The sequence below is a fragment of the Vanessa atalanta genome, chromosome 1 (genome assembly GCF_905147765.1).
Source record: "Vanessa atalanta chromosome 1, ilVanAtal1.2, whole genome shotgun sequence".
NCBI lineage: Eukaryota > Metazoa > Arthropoda > Insecta > Lepidoptera > Nymphalidae > Vanessa > Vanessa atalanta.
The window spans coordinates 10,465,411-10,486,670 of record NC_061871.1 but is presented as its reverse complement, the minus strand read 5'-3'; the positions used below and the strand labels follow the sequence as shown (position 1 = coordinate 10,486,670).

Here is a 21,260-nt window from a genome sequence, read left to right as displayed (position 1 = left end):
AGTGGTCCGACGAGCCCAGAGGGGGTTCGACGATAACCTGGTAGCCATCCGGATGGGAAGTCAGCAGAAGGTCCAACAGGGAAGGTGTATGATCCTCCACGTCTGGTATTCGCGTTGGCGAGGGGACTAGTTGTGTCAAATCATATGCTAAAGCGAAGTCGAGAACAGATCTACCCGCATGATCGGTAGTGCGCGATCCAAGCCATTCGGCATGGTGGGCATTAAAATCGCCAAGAATAACGATCTCTGCGGATGGGATCTGCTGCAGTACGGAATCTGTAGCCATTTGGACGTGCTCAACCAGTCGGTCGGTTTCGGCATTACCGCTATGGGACCTATAAAGGCAAGCGTAGATTCGCGGATGGTCGTCACAATCTACACGCAGCCAGATAATTGATAGGTCCTGTCCTTCAAGGCTGCCGAGGCGTCGAGAGCAGATATTATTTTATAGAGAGCATTTTATGGGTTGGTAATTTTTTTCAGTTTTAGTTGTTAGCCATAAAAAAGTAGCCTATGTCCATGGAGTTCTAGCTTGCCTCATACTAAATTCCATCAAATTCGATTCAGTGGTTTGACCGTGAAAGAGCAACAGACAGACAGGCTTATTTTTGCGTTTATATTCATTTATGGAAATTAGTGTACAAATTCAAATTTAAAAAATTATAACAAGTGACATGGATACACATGCCTATTATATTCGTCAAGAATACAAAATATAGCACAAAATTCCAACATAATATGGGTATGCCATAAACTATTATAAAAAAGTGTAGTTAAACAAGAAAAATATCACCAATGACAGTGATGTCATAGCAATGTCACACTCGAAGTTGAATTTAAATTTATTTCTTTTTTGAGTGACAGGTGTCAATCGAATGTCAATTACAGCGTATATTTTATGAAATTTTTTATGGAAGAAATGAACAATTGGTCGAATGTATTGTCAGACCTATTGAATTTATTTGGAACGAAATTGCCGTAAATCAATATTCTATGATGTAATTTTATCAAACCGCCAAACAACAATACGTAGTATTGTTTAAGATATTGAAGGGTGACGATGAGTAAGCCATCGTAACTACACTAGTACGGGGATATAACATGTTAGTTCCTAAGGTTGGATTAATATTTCTTTCTAAATCATTTCTATGGGCGGTGGTAACCTTAGTAGGATGGCTTACCATCAGGTGACCCGTTTGCCGATTTACTTATGTTAAATAAAAGAAATAAAAATAAAATAGTGTGTCTCCTTTTCAGGATTGTGGCGAGACAGCTCTTCATCTAGCAATATCGCGTGAACTCGGTGACGGTTCATGTTTGCACATAGTCGATTTTCTAGTCCAAAACGGTGGCTCTCAAGTCCTAGACAAGGCGACGTTGTCTGGTATGACGGCCCTACATCTGTGTGCGGCGATCGATAGGACGGAACCGATGAAACTATTGCTCAAGGCCGGCGCTGACTCGACGCTGAAGGATGCCAACGGGAGGACCGCGTTACAGATTGCCAGGCAACTGGGACATCATGCGTGTCAGGAATTGGTGAGTTACAGCAGTTTTGTACCAAAATATTTTTTCAAATTACAAATTTCAACAATAGTACTAATAATGAGTATTTAATGTATTGATTATTAGTGTACTAGCGACACATCTTGTTGATAGTAGTATAGATATTTCAACGTGTCATACTTGGAGTTACTCGCAAATATGTCGGCGTTTATTTTTCCTGCATTTACCAAGTATTTGGTGAAAACGGATCGGGACATGAGTGTGGATGTAGCATAAGGCTTAAAACACTCGGCTACGTCTCATGAAATGTTGTAATTAATTTTTAGCTCGAAAGTGTGGATAAGAGGGAGAAGAGCATATATGAAAATATAAATATCGATTGGAATCTATCGCACGACGACGGTTCGACGGATTTCTCTGACGACGACACGGTTATCGACGAAAGGGTAAATATCGATATGTTCGTAAAGCGAATACAACGCCTTTGTATATCAAAAACTATAATATGTCGAAATGTTTTCAGTTAAATGTTGGATTGGGATAAGTAATTTATAATTGCAACTTCAGCATACTTTAGTACGTTCGCGTCAAATGGTATAACTCATGTACACGCACGTTACTGTGTCGCGCACGCATGACATTAAACCTCAGTTAAACAAGCTTACCTCATACGGCAATAATAGGCTTTAATATCGAAAATCAAATATATTTTTTAAAATGAACGTAATTTTGAATGGGTGTTACTAAATTTAAATTTATAAAAGAGATATTATTCCAAAATCATTTAGGTGTTATTTAGTCACGAATAAAACGCTGTTTTTAACTTTGAGCTAATTTTGAATTAGTAAATTCGTCCAAGATTCCGCTTTTCCGAGGGTTAAGTATATATATATCAACATCTATATATCGTAACATTTTTTGTTGCATTGCCCATTCGGGTTACATATCGTTGCGGGAGTGTTGCATATTTCCGTTTTGTGTCATATATTTATTAATATTTAATCCGGATAGCCATTTGGGCGTTGGTTTATTCCTCCAAATAAAACAATTAAATGAGTCAAGCAGTTCCTTAATTTTCAGCAAAACGGTAGCGTGACGCCAGAGAAGAAGTGTCCGAGGTCTCGGCCTCCGTCATACGCGGGTACGTGCGGGGGGAGTGGGGTTGGTGGTGGTGGTGGTGGTGGTGATTCCCCAGTGCTTCGCTCCAGGTCTTCCACGTGTGATTCGTTGCATCATGCTCCACCCACGCCGACGACGTTGCCGAGGAAGCCAAATGTTTGTGAGTATGACTATAACGGAAGATATATTTTTCTATGATGATATACCGCTCGACCCTTCCAACTTTATATTATGTATAGTGAATGACTAAGACAGTAAAGTACACCACGAAAGATAAGTATAAAGGGTATATGGTACATGGTAAAATGGTGGTGGGGTGATGAATATTACAAGTGTGTACAAGTTTTGTAACTAAGTCAATGGAGCTTGAAACAATTTCTAGTAAATGTACAGCATACATTGTATATATTATGTATATACTTTTTCAATACAACTACTGGCCAACCTATAAACGAAAAAAAAAATGCGCATGCTTTATTATGAGCATAAAATGTAATTAATGAGCAATTACTACTTTGTAAATAACATCTCACTGACAGAAGTGAAATTGTTCAAATTTATTTGTAAAATAATAATTAGGACCCACTTGATGTTGCCTCAAGATCTCGGCTCCTCTGCGGTCCAGGTTCTCCAGATCTTTAAATCCGGTCATAGGTAGTTGTCATCATATAAGCATGATCTTAATGTCAGCCCCTCAACTGTGCGACATAAAATGCACAAGTAGGTATCCGAGCTGTCAGTAAATATATCGAAACGACGCAAATCGGCCCTGACGTGTCCGCAGACAACATCGGCAGCCTGAAGAAGCGCGCGGCGCCGCTGCCGCCCGCCGCGCACGCGCGCTCCACGCCCTCGCCCTCCGCCGACGCCGCGCGCTCGCTGCACGGTACGCCCCGCCCTCCAGCCTGTGTGGCCACCTCACTAGTAATTTGCGACGGTGGGACAGTGAACACTCATGTTCGCCTGCCGCCGCCATTGATTCGATCGTGTATTTAGTGCGAAGCGTCATTTAAAAAGAAAAGAAAAACCAAAAAATATATAATAATTTGTAGTACAAATAATTATTAATTTATTACGTTTCTATTGTGCGCACTATAAAAAAAAAGATATTTATTACAATGATGAGAAAAAATTCACAATAATTATTTATCTTTTCTCATGTGACAACCCTACTAATAATAATGGCACTTGGATATTTACTTATTTGGGAAAATAGCGAACTTGTTGCGTGTTTTTGCTCGCTTAATGTTTCCTCGGTACCATAAGTCTGGTTGAGTCCTCGAGTGCTAAATATAATTTGGCTCGGCTCGACAGCAGATCGCCTCGTAGACGGGTGGAGACATACTATGTGTATTCGGGGTGTTCTAACGTGCGTCTGACTGGGCAGGCGTACCGGTGGGCGCGGTGAAGCACCGGCCGCAGCAGCCGCCGCCCACGCCGCCGCCCGCCGCGCTGCACAACGGCGCGCACCGCGACGAGCCCACGCCGCCCCCGCGGAAGGTGAGTCTGACGTCACACGCACGCACGGGCCACACAGATGCCACGACTCCTCGTCTGCCCGAATCACAAATACCGAGTGTTCGGCCATGCTCTTGTCAGCGGCTTTGAATGTTACGCATTGACAACTCAATTACCATGGTTGACGGTGCGTTGACGATGTTTAATGGTTTCACACGAAAACAATAATTTAATGTCATTCGATCTAATTACGTAATAACGTACAGCTACCCAATTTTTAATAAATTTGGCAGCTCTAATATTTATTTTTTCAAGTGTTAAGTATTCACTAAATGATCGAAAGGTAGACGTAAACCACAGATCCCTAGGTCCTGGGTACAATCCCCAGGTCAAGCCGATAAGCATTATTGGGGTGTTTCGTTTAAAAATTCGCAATAGCAGCCTAGAGCGTAGAGTCTGTAGTTATAAGTGTGAACACTCCTGAGCCTCGGAAAGCACGTAAAGTCATTGGTCATGCGCCTAAACTCTTTCCCGTCGAGTCGGATTTACCGTCCTATTAGAGTATAAGAGTGAGGGGATAGAGAGTGTATAGGTAATAGACATGTCTTAGCTTAGTTGTCTAGTTAAATCTTGAGATTAGTCGCCATTGCCGAAATTGGTCAGTAGGACATCAACGGTATAACAGACAAGTACGTACTGTTTTCCGGATCCCGAAGAGTAGCCGAATATTCCTTGCCTCCCTAATTAACATTCACTTCTATAGTGAAATTACACGCATACATGTCTGGCAGAAGACGGGCAGATGTGACCACTTACCAGTAAGAATTCGATTTAAACGTTTGCCTCATTTCTTATTTAGTTAAAAAAAGTTTTGTAGTCACGTTTTCCCAATTAATGTATTCTTATACGTTCCACTAAAGAAGAATAAGCTTTAAAATTGAATAATTATTAATATAAAAACATGAATTTGAAGAACATCTCATACATTATTATCACGTTTGGTTTATAAACATAGAGCAAACACTATTTAATATCTAAATTGTATTGAGGTTTATGTCGTGTTCGGTTGTTTCACTGAACCTACACTAAATAAAGTTTGACACGCTACATATTTGACATATTTCATCAGTATCGACAATAATAAATAATTATACAGATAAAAAATACATTATTTAAGTCGTTATTTTAATAGCTGATTTTAAAAATTTCATTCTTCTAAAAATAGGTTTTTATTTGAATATTTTATTATAGAACAAATTCCAGTTTGAATGCTTAATGTAGTTTCCACAAATCATTAATATGCTATATGATTTTTTTCTTACAAGTTTTAATGTATCGTTATTGATAGTCTATAATAACATGAACTGACAATGAAATGACAATTAAATTGTTAATTATGAAAAGTACACCAATTATTATTTACATAGAAGCAAATAAATAATATTTGACATGCAGTACATACAGGTGTATTTGTTTTTGCTTCAGAAGAAAAATAGATTGCACCTGGAAAATGCTGTAAAAGGAAAACTGAAAAGGGTAACGAAAGAATGAGAGAGCTTTGTGTACTTAATCGCTTACCGTTTACGTCCTCTACGTTATATTTTTTTGTGATCCCTCGTGTTTATTGTCAAGAGAACGTCGAAAACTTTTTTTTATTTTCATATTATCAGTGGAAAGGGTAAAGGGCTTATGCGTTGAAATGTTACCACAGGAAAATAAAGTTTGCTAAATTAAAACCTCATTTTTCAAAAATAAATCAATTTTGGCGCGCTTGCTTTTTTTCCTTTCCACTGACAATATATTTTTATCTTCAAATTAAATTAACTAAACTTAAAAAAAAAACTAAGACTTAGACATAAAATTGGCAAGCTTTTAAGTTAACCGTTATTTATTTAAAAAAAAATAATTACCGTTCCTCGTCGTATGTCGAGAAAGGCTAAGGTTAAAAATGAATATTATCATTTATAATATCGATTAACTCTCTTGGCAATAGGTTTTTCTAATTCCTGCTGCATACATTTAAGTGTATGTTTCATTCAGTAATAATTCAACAATTTGCATGAATTCTTAACTGAAAGCTTTTTTTTAGATATAGTTATTAAAACTCTGATGATCTTAGAGTAGAAAAAACATGGTATTTTTCTTTTAATAGCATTTAGTTTTTGATGTATAATTTAGATTCTAGAGAAGAATTAGATGAAGTTAAATTTAATTTGATAATTAATATGCACATCTTCTAACTCTGGTGATTTTTTTTGTACTAACTACACCTTTGAACCGAGTGTTTTGCATGATTTAAAAAAATGTATTGTTCCAAGCGTAAATTGACTATATAAAAATATGACCATAATTGAAGGTAGTTTCATAATATTCTTTATTTATTATATAGAATGCTTACGAAATAAAGCGTCTTTTAATTAATCACCTATTAGGACTGCTTTTTCTTTACAACGCCTAGACTTTAGACATATATACATGCAGATGCTATGATGTGTATCCGAGATTTGAGAATTATTCTCATAGTAAAAATGTCTTTATAGGAATGTTCTAGTCAAGATTCGTCTTTAGAGCTGTGTGATATATCGGACGCTCTAGACGACAGTCGCTTGCAGTCTGCGTTGTCGTGCGACAGTTCAAGGTCAAGGGAACGTACAAGACGCAGCGACAGTCGGTCGCTCGACGTCTCCGACACTTCGAGCGTACACTCAAGATCTCCTTCGACATCTATTACTATGGTAAGATTTATGACACAAAACAACGACGCGGTCGGTTCATCGACCCCTGTCTTGAAAGAAAAAATGTTATTAGCACTTATTCAAAAAGATGACGTTTCGTATATTATCCATTATCATTTTCTTTTGGTCTTCTTTCGTGACCTTTTCCGCAACAATTGGGTATTTACTTTGTTAAATTGCTGTTTAAAGACGTCAGCAGAAAACCAAAATGAAATTATCAAATGGTTGTAGAAGATCCACTTCAATACCATGGAATGGAATTTATCGAAATGATATATTTTGGGATAATTTGCGTTGTAGTCATTGTTCTTCTCTTTAATTTTACCCATTGCGTGGGATTTATACATTGGACTACAAAAACTAAAATTAAAATATATATTATGAAATATTACTTTTTTTGCAAAAAATACTATATTTCAATTATGATAATAATGTTCCTTAGATGGGTGGTGGAATGAGGCGGTGTCGAGCGCTGTACGATTGTTCTGCAGACAACGAAGACGAGCTCTCGTTCCGGGAGGGAGAAGTGATCGTGGTCATCAACGAACGCACTGAGGACGACAACTGGATGGAGGGTCAAGTAGAGGGAACTAGTCGACGTGGCATGTTCCCCGTCTCTTTCGTACACATGTTACCCGACTAACCAGAAAGAGGCGGATATATGATCGCTTAGTTGATATCTTATATCGTAGTCAGTAACGACGTGTTCATAACAACTACCTTGGTGACAAGCTATATGTATAGTTATCACTTTATAGGAAAGTCTTGACTATTACGAAAAAAAAAAAACTTGCAAAATTTGAATAGAGTTCTGATAAAACATTAATATTTCAATAGTCTTTTAGTATACAGTCTTTTAAAAGAGTTATAGATGAGTGAACGTATTGGATAGCTTATTATAATTCATATCGTTTTTTGAAAAAGATAATCTTACAGATAATAATGTTAGTTGATAGAACAAGTGGATTCGGCCATAGCTAAGTGAGACAAATAAATAAAAAAAATAAAATAAATAACCAATGCAATATATTTGGCCTAAAGCTTCAGCGTTCATTTGGAGAGCTATGAGCTTATTTACTCTAGCATTTTATATTCAGTATATGAATATCGACATCTGTTTAAATAATGCACACAGTTTGGTTGTTATATAATGCAAGACGCTTCTCTGGTACACAGGGCCTCGATGTATTTATTACTCTAATGTAATAACATCTGCACAAACATTGTTTTTATACAAGAATTTTAATACTTCGTACATTTTTAATGTGACATTTTGGAATATTTTATTCATCTATTTACACGATTTTAACAATTTTTTCATAGTAATTTTAGTAAACATTTCAAGCGCTCATATATGCTACAAATTTAGATTATCATTAAAATAACTGCTTTAGTATTATTGTCATCGACTTGTAACACCAATATACATAAATAAGTTTTGCCACAAGCAACTCCGTCCTGATACGGATATTAATTTCAATACATAATTAAAGTAACTTTTTTTTTTTTTTTAATTACGTTTGTAACGATTGTAACATACAAACTAATTAATTTAATAAAATCACTTAATGTCATTGATTATTTGTAATTGCTCAAATTAAATAGCAATTGCTATTTTAAATAGAGGAGAAATTTGTCAAAATATGTATAAAATATTTTATTTTAAAATTTCGCGTAGAAAGTCTGTTTTATATATATGTCTAAAGACTTTGTACAGCTCATATAGTGATTTGCCAAAAAATATATGATAAATGTGATCTTGTAGTTGGAATTATATATATATATATATTCAACGACAAACTTTGGACCAGTGACCGTTCGTTGTGTAGTTGTTCTCGTAGTTATTGTCTTAGATTGTTGGTACATGTTGCCTAGAGATTGTGTTCTTTATGATACTGTAGGCTGCTTCATACAAGGGTAAAATATAACACACTAAAATTTACATAAAAAAAAACAAAACACATGATTACTGCTTTTTTCTACCAGCAATTTTCAATTGTAACAAAGGAGTTTCAATTTTTTTTAAAAATGTTACAGTATTGACGTAGCGTACAGTATCCATTAAGACACTAACTTTTGAATCTTGTTATAAATGTTAAATTTTATCAATTCACAGAGAATTAAATATGGGGCGATATTAATTCACGCAAGTTTCATAGTTGTAAAAAAAATTAGCATCGCTATTAATAATAACTTACATGAAAATAATATATATTATTGTGATACATTTTTCAGCGTACCACACATTCCCTTGTAATTAATAATTTAGTACTTTTTTGTATATTAAGTTGGAATCCTATTGTATTCATAGCAGTAAGATACATGTATTTGTATAGTTACCTTCATGAACGCACGCGTTGCCATATAACTAGTATTATAACATTTAAACGATGCGATTTATTTTATTTATAAAAACATCCCTTTGGTTTTTTTTTTATATTCCGTAGTCATCCAGTGTTTTTGTTAAATTGATAGATTTTATTCTTTTTAAGAAAGTAATCATAATTTTATGTAAATAGTGTTTTAGTTAGTTTCCTTTTAAAATTATTTCTTAATTTATTGTATTTTATTTGATTTTGATGAATTTTGCGCGCATTGTCTATAAGCTGTTTCGATATTAATTTCTGTATTTATTAAACCACAAATATTAATGTGATGATATATTTTAATGCCATTTTAGCCTGCCTTGAATTCTATATAGCTTCCTTATGAGTTAGGCTAACTTTGACACGAGTACTAATGTCATGATTAACATGGGAACACCTACGTGAGGTTTAAAAATATGAAACCATGTCAAAATTAGCTTATTTTCTGAAGGGGTCGTTCATAGTAAGGTTTAGTATGTTACTTATTTAAAAAGTTATGTAACCAAATGATGCTATAGCGCGTAAGATGTTTTATTCTATAATGTAGTATATTAAATGGAGTTGTAGTTGATATAGTTTTTTCTATTGTGTATTACCTGAATGAAAATCTGTATGAATTTATTAATACATCATTTCGATGTCACTTTTGTATTTATTTTACAAAACCCATCTAAAAGTTATTTTTAAAATTTGTATATTCCTTGAGTGAAAGGTTACAAGAGGCGCATCACTTTCATCACATATTCTACCTGTTAACAGCAACAATTAGTATCTTTGTGTCGGTTTTAAGGGTGAGTGAGCTTACAATCTATAGACGCAAGGGATATAATATTTTGCGTCCCTTGCGTATTCATCGCCATCAATCTTCATTGGTGTTGTTGATAGTGCAATGAAAGAAATTTATCTAAAATGAAAGATGCTCCGAAAACCCAAAAAATCTCTTTGATTTGATGACAAAATGGCATTTAAAAAAGCCACATTTGTAAAAGCACTTAAAATTAAATTATCATAGAATGAGGATATTCTGAAGTCTTTGTGTAGCTTTTTAAACATATTTATTTAACTTTCCGCACCCTTTAATTTGCCTAATATTTATAGAAATATTAGGCAAATTAAAGCATATAGATGCTATTATTACTCTATGTCACTCTATATTACAGGAATAATAATTATTTAAACTATTTTTTGTCAGTAAAACCCAAACCTATTAATATTATTGAAAATGTACTAAACATAAAAGACAATGTGTTAAATAAATATTAAAACAGTATTTTGGTTTGAAATTTATTTTTTAAAATAGGTATAGTGTATCCATCCAGGTGTATTGTTTATTTTTTTTTTGTTTTGGCTTTTATTTGTGCCAAGAGGGCACAGATTATTTCGCCAATGTCACGTGCGATGGACAAGACGTGATGGATATTGATCGGTGCGATCGAGATTACAGGCTTAATTAAATTTGAAGGCATAATAGTAGTGGACTCTCTGTTAACCCATAACCTAAAACACCTAGATGATTAGTGAATGGCAAACCTATTTTTGAAATATTGACAACTGACACTAGACATTAGACATATGTCAATCGTTATAAAAATATAAATATTATTTTTCGTTTTATGTATTTTATTTAATATTTTATTTTTGTATTACATATCTTAGGTATCTTAAATGTTTTTAATGTCTTCACATTTGAATGTCACTGGGAAAGTATACAAACATTAAACGATAACAAGTAGATAATTTAAAATATGTTTTCGAGGCACTTATCGTGTATTATGTCAATTTATTATCAGTACCTTTGAGCTATAAGTATATAACAGTACGCAATTAGCTAGATACATTAAGTAAATGTGCAATGTCTTAAGATAAACCTACGTTGGGAATTTCGGTGTCAAATTCGTTTAAATTTTCGTTTACTCGTCATGGCTGCCCGTAAAAGAGTATTTGACTTATTAAGAACTATAAACGTTGCTACGTAAGTATTTCGATTTTTATTTTCTATTTATACTTTAGTCATACAAAGTACTAAGACAACTTTTAATGGCATCAAAATTATTCAGACAGAATAATCGTTGGTTAAAAATATACATGTTAAAATATATATTTTTTTAAATGAAGTTATTAGTATTACTACGTATGTGTGTTTGTGTTTTAGGTGTCAATGTCCTGCACACAGCCACACAGGAAATTTTCAAGTTACCCATTCATCATTATCAAAAGATTATGCTTTTGAGGTAATTGAAATGTTGAATAAAATTTTAAGAATTTTTCAATAAATGTTTCAGTGTTTTTTCGCAGTTGTAATTTTTTACAGTGTTAAATTTATTAAAAAGTGATTTTGTTGTAATATGACAAAACAACATCATAATATATTAAATTCATATAAAAGAGTTATAAATACTTATTGGGTTGAGTTCTTTAGTGACATTAACATAGAGAGCTATATTTATAACATCATAATTCAAAACCTCATTTAAAAAGATTACTAATATATACTTATATATTAAGATAATACAAAAAAATTCTTATAAAAATTAAAAAAATATTGTGTGGTTTTATTTGATTTTTTTGCTATCTATTTATATCAGAATAGAAATGAAGTTAATTAAAAATTGATTTTTTCAAATCCATTACTATGAGTTCTGTTACCATTTTTAATTAATTAATTAGATGTTTTCCAAATTTGAAGATTAAATTTATTTTTTTTCAAATTTCAGATAAAATGTTCTACAGTGAGATATGGACTGGGTGTTACAAAGGAAGTTGGTCAAGACCTAGTCAATCTGGGATCAAAAAATGTCTGTGTTATGACTGATTCCAATGTTGTAGCATTAAGTCCTATGAAGGCAGTTCTAGACTCTTTGACAAAAAATGGAGTTAATTATAAAGTGTATGATAAAGTGAAAGTGGAACCTTCTGATTCAAGGTAAATAATGATAATTTTTATTATTTTATTTTAAAGCTGATAACTTGTGTATAAAACTGTTAAAACATAGTCGGAGCATAAGTCCTATACACAAGATGTGCTCATAACTATTTGTTCTTTTTAAAATATGCAAACTGATACATGTAGTTGTCACCATTTATTTTTCTTAGTATTTTTTTTTTAATTTTGTGTTTTTTATATACTGCAAATGTATATAACTTTATACAGTTTGTTATCTTTTATTTTATTGCTGTTATTTTACACTAATACACTCTATCAAAATTTAAGGATAAGATAAGGTTGTTACCAAACAGTTCTTCGACTTTATGTTATTAAAATTTATATCATTTTAGCTTCAAAGACGCTATCAAATTTGCAAAAGAAGGCGAATTTGATAGCTTTGTGGCAATTGGTGGAGGGTCAGTGATGGATACTTGTAAAGCAGCAAATCTCTACTATTGTGACCCTAATGCAGAATTTCTTGACTATGTTAACCAACCAGTGGGTAGAGGAAAGCCGGTTACCGTTCAGCTGAAACCGTTAATTGCGAGTGTGTAGTATTTTTTTTTTATAAGATCAGAAACACCGAACCTTGCATGATACAATATGAGTGAATGGTAACTCTTGCTCATTTTACATTATCAGTAAGTTCTAATATGCCAAGAGTTGCAAGTTTAGGATCTACAGAGCGATATTTATACCACAAGTCAGAATTCTTCAAGTTTCTGCTCCAGCTTAGTTGGCATTATTCAAATATCAATAATAAAACAAATCTTTTTAAATCACTGCCAAAAATATCATTTATTTATTAAATTAATATTTAATGGAAACAATAATATACACAATAAAGTTTTTTTTAACTTTAAACCACAAAATAAGATAACTTTATTACTATTTTTTTAGCATTTCATTTTAACATTAATCAATTTTAAATATGATCTTAAATTAAAATAAAATTAATATATCTGACTATTGTAGTGATTACTTATAAAATGGGTTCTAGGAATAATTATATTATACATTTTTCTTTTTAATTTCTGTTCGAAAATAAAACATAATACATGATTTTTTTTAAGATTATGTATTATGTATACAATAATATTTTTCAGTACCAACAACAAGTGGCACAGGGAGCGAGACCACTGGGATGAGCGTGTTTGATTATGAGGAAATAAATGCCAAGACAGGCATTGCACACTCGGCGTTACGTCCAATTCTAGCCCTTATAGACCCCTTGCACACACTTACAGTACCTCGAAATGTGGCAATATACTCAGGATTCGATATATTCTGCCATGCTCTCGAGAGCTTCACAGCCATACCGTACACAGAAAGGGGACCTGCACCAGAAAATCCAGCACTGCGACCAGTTTATCAAGGAAGCAATCCAATATCAGATGTTTGGTCTCGATTTTGTCTGCAGGTGTGTTTGTCTGTCTATATAAGTATTAGTTGTCTTCCGTAACTTCACTCAAATGTTAGAGATTGGCTGTTAGGTCTTATTTATAAAAAAGTTGCCAACATCCATCCTTTGGATTCAAGCTTGCTTTATACCAAATTTCAAAGATTTCGGTTCAGTAATTTGGCTGTGAATATGTTATAATATAATATTAATATCGATGAAATTCCGGCTACCAATATTGCCAATTACACTTATTTTTTGGTGTTGGCAACATATTTGTAATGTAACACCTATACTAATATTATAAATGCGACAAAAACTCTGTCCGTATATCTGTTTCTCTAACGGATAAATCACTGCTCCGAATTTGATAACATGTAGTATAAAACTTGAACTTGAACAAGGAAGCACTTAGACTGTTTTTTTATGCCTAACAACTCCTGAAATGTGAATAACAACTACTTTTGATAAATTTTTGCAGTATATAAGTTTGAATAAATATTTACTCTTAAAGAACTCGTGGACTTAATATCGAATTAAACTATAACTCTTTGTAGTGTACATTAATAAATTGCAATTTTTTTTTGTAGGCGCTTCATAAATACTTTACGCGTTCGGTGAATAACCCCGATGACATAGAGGCTCGATCAAGCATGCATCTTGCAGCGACGATGGCTGGAGTGGGTATTGGCAATGCTGGTGTTCACCTTTGCCATGGCTTGGCTTATCCTATCGCCGGAAATGTTAAAACTTATGTGCCTGAAGACTACGGGTTCGTAGTTTTATCTTATGTAGCATAAGGTGGCGGGAAAAAGGATTTATTAAAATTCTAGCTGACCCGACAGACGTTGTCTCCTCATAGATATGAATTTAAAAAAAAATTTAATAGTACTATTTAATGAGACTAAACTTTTTTATAGTATTTTTGTTAAATCCCTTATTATTAGGCTCTCAGTTTCTGTTAGAAAACCCGTGTAAGCTGCTAATACGGCTCTTAAGTTTTCTTAAAATTTCTAATTTTTTTTTGTAAGAACCTTCTGCAAAGTATTAGAAAGCTTAAAAAAAACATTAAATCGGTAAAGTCGTTATGTCGTGTCAAAGGGAAATAGGGATTCAGTCATTCATTATCAACATTTATGCAGATTTGTAAACACATTGTAAAGTATTGTCGGTATAATAAAAAATATCGTGACTTAACAGTTTACATATATAATAATTAATTAATTTGTAAAAAATAGTTAAGTCGTTTTTAAACCAAAATATTTGTTTATATTGTTTTTTTTTTAAATTGCTTGTATTATATGTAATTGGTATATACAAATGTTGTAACAAACTCTACAACAAATATATTGTTACTATGTGGAGGCCAGAGACATAGTTTTCATGGTTTTAAATCACTACTAAGTACATACATAGTTTATTTTAATCCCTTGTATTAAAAGGTCTTAATGAATATATCATTACTTAAAAAGGTCATATGTGTATAGTCTTCATAAATATATAAATCATCTGTATGTGTGACTTAACTCTAACGTTTCACCTAGATGATTAGATTGGTTTATGTAGGTGGCGCTGCGGTCGGGAAATTACATAATTAAATTCTTATTTTACCCAGACGAAGTGTTTAACAAAACACCCCAAATAATAAAGGTTTATAATTATAGATATATTCACTCACGAAGAAGAATTTCTCCTCGTCATATTATCCTTGAATTTTAACAAATGTAATCTAATTTGTATTTGGGTTTGCACGCTAACACGAAAGAAGAGGTTGTTAACACGAGCGGCAATAATAATAATTTAATTTAATTTAAAGCTATGAAGAATCGGTCTACAAGAGCGTATATTTATATTTAATAAAAATACAAAAACTTAACTTCCTTGAAGTTTTTCGTTTTAAAGTAATAGTTATGATGTATGGTCGGATATCTACTTTATATTTTTTATATGAACCAATAATAAAAATATATTACTTCACAGCTCTGAACCAATAATACCCCACGGGTTAGCAGTTACCGTGACAGCACCAGCTGTGTTCCGTTTTACTGCTGCAAGTGATCCTGACAAGCACCTCGAAGCAGCACAGCTCCTCGGCACGGATATATCTGCGAAGAAACAGGCGGATGCTGGCAAAGTACTCGCTGATACTATTCTAAGCTATATGGATAAACTGGGCATTGGAAATGGACTGTCAAGCTTGGGCTACAATATAGAGGATATTCCGAAGCTGGTTAAAGGAGCCCTACCTCAGGTAAAACAAATTTATTCATATTCATAAGCAAATGTAGTGGCCTTCACTTCTCAAATTTAAAGTTCCTAGACTTTATAAAGTCTTAAGAAGTATTATTTTTTTAGTAAATTAATTAATTTTGATGGCAAATCTATTTGGATAGCATAGATTATAAAAAAATTACAAATATTGATTTAATTAGTTTCTTCATGATCAATTTAATGCTTTTTGGACTTTAATTGAAGTTATTTTTTTAATGTATGATTATTCAATGATATCTATGCTTCGACAACTTTGTAACGAGTTTGTTAGATACTATAATTGTTTAAAATACATTAAAAATATATCTATTAAATCACACGACTTATTATCGTCTCGTTGAAAAAGCTGTTATCTACTCAACCCATTTGAAATAAGCTAATATAATTAGAATTACATAGATATCATCCAATAAACAAGATGTCTTCATAAATTACAGTATTTACGTTAAATGAATCAATATTTATTGCAAATTTGTTGTTTCAGCATCGCTTGCTAAAAATAGCTCCTGTACCACAATCTGAAGAAGACTTAACGAAACTCCTAGAGGACTCCTTGACTATATACTGATTGTTATTAATAAAACAATTAAAATAATAGTTGTTGTTACTGTTACCAATTTATTCAATGTTATCAATAAAAGAATATAACAATTAAGGTTTAATTTTTATTAATTATAAGTACATAAAATAATACCTATCAACTAATTTGTATAATATATAATTATGTATATCTTACATTAATTTGTTGTAATTTCACTTCCAAGTGTTACTTTCTTCTCTATAATCATAAGACAAGCGCTAGATTTAAAGATTCGGAAGTTTTATTGTTCAGAAAAATCTTGAAGGCACTTAATGCATGCTTAATTTTTGAGATATGTAGATAGTTTTGACTAGCGCTTATATCTATCACTTACTGCTTAAATAAAAGTTAACGCAGTTGTTAATTTAATTGCTTAGAATGATGATAATTTGTACCGTTTTACACCGCCTCAGGAACGATATTGCTGTGGTGGAATGGACTACTTTCATACGACATGTTTGAAGCCTTCACGGCAACGTTGTGTAGGGGCGCGTAGCGGTTCAGTTTTGGCGTGGCTGGACCCGTCAGGTCCTCCGAAAGTTGTTGGTATACTAAGCCACAGTCCTTCTTTGTACGGCCTTGATGGCTCATGGCCGCAATTATGGCACTGTTGTATCTTATTTGCTTGTTCCTCTTACTGCATACGAGCATTACAACTTTACCGATTACGATCAAAAGTAATATCGCTCCCAAAATTGCAATTAGCATTGGCCATAGATAGTCATAGTGGCCATGCTCCTCGTCTTTCACGGACGATTGAACGTATACTTCCGGTTCGAGGTCGTCATACATGTTATCGTTTTCTAGAAGCTTTATGTCTATCTTCATTCGGTCATTTTGTGATTTTTCCGTCGGCTTAGGAGATGTAGATGACGGTTTTTCGATAAGTTTTACTTTGAGATCAACGTTATCATCGTCTTCGTCATAATCTTCACCTGATTCATCTTCATCTTCCTCTTCTTCACCATCTTCGTCTTCGTCATCAGCGTCAGTATTGTCATCGTCATTAACCATTTTTGTATCATCCGCGATCTTACCGTCGTCAAGAGTATCTTTTAGATCAAAGTTGCCATCAGCATCCTTGTCGATTCTTTCCCATATTTCTTCATCTGATACTGACGGCAAGGCTTCAACGGGATGTGGCATTGGAGTACCACAAGTTTTGTGTGTGAGGAACTCCCAACTATAGGTGCCATCCTCCTCTTTAGCGTCTTCAGCTAAGTTTGCAATACTGGCAGTGTTGGCATTGGGTGAAACTTTGTGGTTGCTGAGCCAGGTCATAAGGTTTTCAAATTCACGGCTACAAGCCAATAGGTTGTTACTTACATCAAGAGTACGTAGTTTCTTCAAAGTATCCATTTCTGTTTGTTTAATTTCCACAATGCGGTTGTGTGATACATTTAAGAAACTCAAATTGTTAAGAAGGGTTGACGGTTGGTTCTTTTCTACTTTCCAGAGACTAGTTAATTCCGCGTGACTCATGTCTAACCACGTAAGCATCGGTGTATGAACGAATAATTCAGCTGAAAGTACTTTAAGAGGGTTTCCTTGCAGATTTAACTTGCCAAGATCCTTGTTTTTCTCAAATACTTTACTATCAAGCGTGGTCAAGTAATTATAAGACAAATTAATTTCAATTAATTTTGGGCTTCGAGAGAAAACACGGTTACTAATAGATTTTATTTTGTTTCCAGATAGATTTATTTGTGAAAGCGCTGTAAAGGTTTTAAGCGAATCGTCGTATATCTCTTCTAGGCCACAGTTGGACGCGTCGAAGAAATAAATATTGAATTGTTCAGCAGAGCAGTTGAATCCTTCGACAGGCAAATGCTTAAGGTTTACGTTATTGGAAATTTTGAAAATATCTAATTCAATATTCTCTTTGATGAGAATGCTCGAAATGAAGTCCAAATTATTGTAAGAGAGATCCAGGTAGTTTAACTCAATTAATTTGTGGAAGGCTTGATTGTGAATTTTTTCAATACTGTTTCCGCTAAGATTTAGATTGGCTATGTAAGTCATGCCATTGAACATAGACGGTCCAACGAATTTGATCTCGGTTTGTCCAGCATTTAAAGTAAGTAAGTCCGAAATTTGTAGTCCATAAACTGAGTCGATGGGGTTTCTTTGAATATGAAGGGTGGCAAGTTCTGTATTTTCAGAGAAAATGTCGTCAGGTAGGGATCGAAGCTTATTATCGCTTAAGTCCAATTCTTCTAAGTCAAGTAGTGATTTAAATGTATCGGCCTCCAAAGCAGACAAATGATTTCCGGCTAGGTTTAAGTACATTACACCAGGCATTTTCTTAAAAGTGTTAGCATTAATGTATTGTGCGTAACAATAAGAAACATCAAATTCTTGAACTGAAGAAGCATTTAGAAAGTATTCATCTGAACCAGGTGCGGGAAAGTGAAGTGGATTGTTTGAAAGAGTTAATAGTAATAATTTCTTATTGGTAGCGAACGTCTCTGGGTGTAACCTATAAAGTATATTGTCCGACAAGTTTACCGCGTAAAGTTCGTGCAATCCATGGAAGGCATTAGGTCCAACATATTTAATAGTGCTGTTTACGATTTTGATTGTAGCGATTTGGTGCAGACCAATTTTTTTGAATATAAAGTCCTCCAGTTCGATGGGTGTGTCGGAATTTTCAATTACAAGGTCAGTGATGTCGTCTCCAAATTTCTGTGTGCCCACTTCTAGACGGTTGCACTTCGCTGTTCTGTATCCTTGGGATACAGTACATATGCAATCTCTGGGACACGGCCTGTCTTCATTAAAGAGCACTTCCTGGTCATCTGCGGAGTCGTAATCTTCATATTGGAAAAGGAAATTTTCAGAGTCTTTGTTGTCCTTCTTTCCAGTTTTGTTGACGGACTCTGAGATTGCAAGTGTACACACTGCCAGGAGCAGTACAAACTCCAGGGACCTAGCCCCCATGTCGTAGCGAACTCTGAAAAGAAAACGTAACTGTTATGAATAATCGTAACAATCAAATGCTATATGAATTACAAAACACAGGTAACAGATTACAAGGTAGTTATTGGCAAATTGAACCTATTACGAAACAATAGCGCTTGTTGCTTAGAAAAAATGAAATGTTAGCTATTTTGTATTTTCAAGTACATTATAAAAAATAAACAATTAAACGCAATTATACGGCAATGTAGCTATTAGCACAAGCGCAGTATCAAAGTGTACAAACAGATGTCTCGTCACGTAACGTGAATACCTAAATCGATAGTATATATCAATATACCTATAATTATACTCAAATGGGAGCCAAAACTTGGCTATGCTGTGTGCGTTATTTACGTCGAATAACGTGCTACGAAGACAATTGCACAATTCACATAAAATATATTATTACCGCATAATTTGTAAAGAAATGATAAGTAGTTTTAATTTTATAGTAATATGCAAAGTTTGGATTCCAAACACATGCGACTGAGAACAGATGTCGATCGACGGTTCACGTGAAATCTTATATGAGAATCTTATCTGCAAATATTCCAGTTTTTATAGAACGCTTGAAGTTATTTTTTACGGCTATCTGATTCAGATATAATGTAGAATAATATTATGTACCTACTTATTTTTTAAAAGGTCAAATTTATAATAACCATTCCTTGAATTTACTTTCCTCTTAATTGATTGTCAAAAATCTATCACCGGATTTTATCTATCGGCGATCATTTCATATTACCAGGTACGTCGTACGTCTATAAAGTCGTTAGTTTTAAAATACCATTTACCATTAAACGACTGATAAGAAACATTTTTTTAATTTTTCAAACGATTATATTCTAGGGTCCTGTTATAAAACTGTCCAGGAGTTCCTGATTGAGTAAAATATGTTAATGATAACTTTGTGCTCGTTCCAAAACCTATATATGTCTTTCTTTAAATTTAATTATTAATGTATCTTGTAGTTTCAGGTTACAAATTGTAAAATCTATACTTTCCATTTCCAGGGATACGTTTTGTTAAATTATTTAATCCGATTACTAAAAGTGAGGTCTACTTAACTTGTGAACTATAAGCTATGTTAAGGAATGTATTTGCTTAAAGTCGATGTTTTCAGTTATAGAAGTGGAGATATAAATTATTTACACAATAAATATTTATATTGAGTACTCAAGGAATTGGTATTTTAATGAATAGGTAAGTACATAAATATGTAGTTGGATTTGCAACAGAAACATTTAAAACAAAAAAATACGTTACATAAGCGGCGACGTCGACCATCAAGCGGTTGTATATTTCAATAAGATTAACAATTAAATATAATCATCATATATTAACCAGCCACGGTTACTAAATAAATACTTTTTAATGAAAAATAAATAAACAAAATTCAGCCAAATTAATAGATGCAAAAGTCGGCCTCAACCGTGCGGTCGCTGTTAGACCAACTTGGGCAAAGGAAATGTTCTATGCGTGTACTAGTTTTACACGGTAACGTTCAATGAATGTTTAGATAAAAAAAATTAAGCACACAGATCTTTTAATAAATCAAATAGAAGACTCCTACACTACAACTAGGCCACCCACATTTAGAGAGTCCTTTGGTAAGTTGTTTTATTTATGTTTTCTTAACACTTGTCGAATTTGTAGATAATTAGGATTTGCTTATGAAATATATTTTTTAATTAGACAATAATAATCAATGACAAAGTTTCTGGAACGGATTGTAATCTAATATTGATTTGGTACAACTGTCCGCTATCATAGAAAGTCGTATACTTTCACATCGGGTCGGTCATAATACAGAACTACAAAACAGTTAATTTGTCACCGCGCGAGGAACATTTAATTCGTTGGTATAATTTATTTGTAATAAATAACATTTTAATTTTTTTCAGCGTTGGTTATTTACATGCTCGCGACGTCATGTCTA

General features: G+C 33.5%; 3 protein-coding genes across 9 annotated transcripts in view; 2 read left to right on the top strand and 1 right to left on the bottom strand.

Annotated features, from left to right (window-relative positions):
- Positions 1-9,265, top strand: part of LOC125064449 (arfGAP with SH3 domain, ANK repeat and PH domain-containing protein) — a 64,284-nt gene extending 55,019 nt beyond the window's left edge. Inside the window, exons 10-17 of one of the 7 annotated variants that reach the window (XM_047672015.1) lie at positions 1,258-1,539; positions 1,833-1,952; positions 2,587-2,647; positions 3,410-3,511; positions 4,013-4,125; positions 5,569-5,619; positions 6,624-6,818; positions 7,261-9,265. In XM_047672015.1, coding sequence (XP_047527971.1) covers positions 1,258-1,539; positions 1,833-1,952; positions 2,587-2,647; positions 3,410-3,511; positions 4,013-4,125; positions 5,569-5,619; positions 6,624-6,818; positions 7,261-7,461 — 1,125 coding nt within the window. In that variant the 3' untranslated portion in view covers positions 7,462-9,265. Of the gene's footprint in view, positions 1-1,257; positions 1,540-1,832; positions 1,953-2,571; positions 2,786-3,409; positions 3,512-4,012; positions 4,126-5,568; positions 5,620-6,623; positions 6,819-7,260 lie in introns of all 7 variants that reach the window. The other 6 variants (XM_047671602.1, XM_047671929.1, XM_047671516.1 and 3 more) reach the window with 6 other exon arrangements.
- Positions 9,266-10,809: 1,544 nt separating this feature from the next.
- LOC125067492 (probable hydroxyacid-oxoacid transhydrogenase, mitochondrial) lies at positions 10,810-16,435 on the top strand. The gene is made up of 8 exons (XM_047676155.1): positions 10,810-11,156; positions 11,337-11,415; positions 11,899-12,107; positions 12,461-12,657; positions 13,217-13,530; positions 14,100-14,281; positions 15,490-15,760; positions 16,265-16,435. Exons 1-8 carry the CDS (start codon positions 11,104-11,106, stop codon positions 16,346-16,348), a joined length of 1,389 nt encoding a protein of 462 aa, XP_047532111.1. The 5' UTR covers positions 10,810-11,103; the 3' UTR covers positions 16,349-16,435.
- LOC125067483 (slit homolog 1 protein) overlaps positions 16,373-21,260 on the bottom strand; it is a 34,292-nt gene continuing 29,404 nt past the window's right edge. Inside the window, exon 3 of the mRNA XM_047676144.1 lies at positions 16,373-19,313. Within this exon, the coding sequence (XP_047532100.1) occupies positions 16,760-19,300 (2,541 nt within the window). The 5' untranslated portion in view covers positions 19,301-19,313 and the 3' untranslated portion in view covers positions 16,373-16,759. The remainder of the gene's footprint in view (positions 19,314-21,260) is intronic.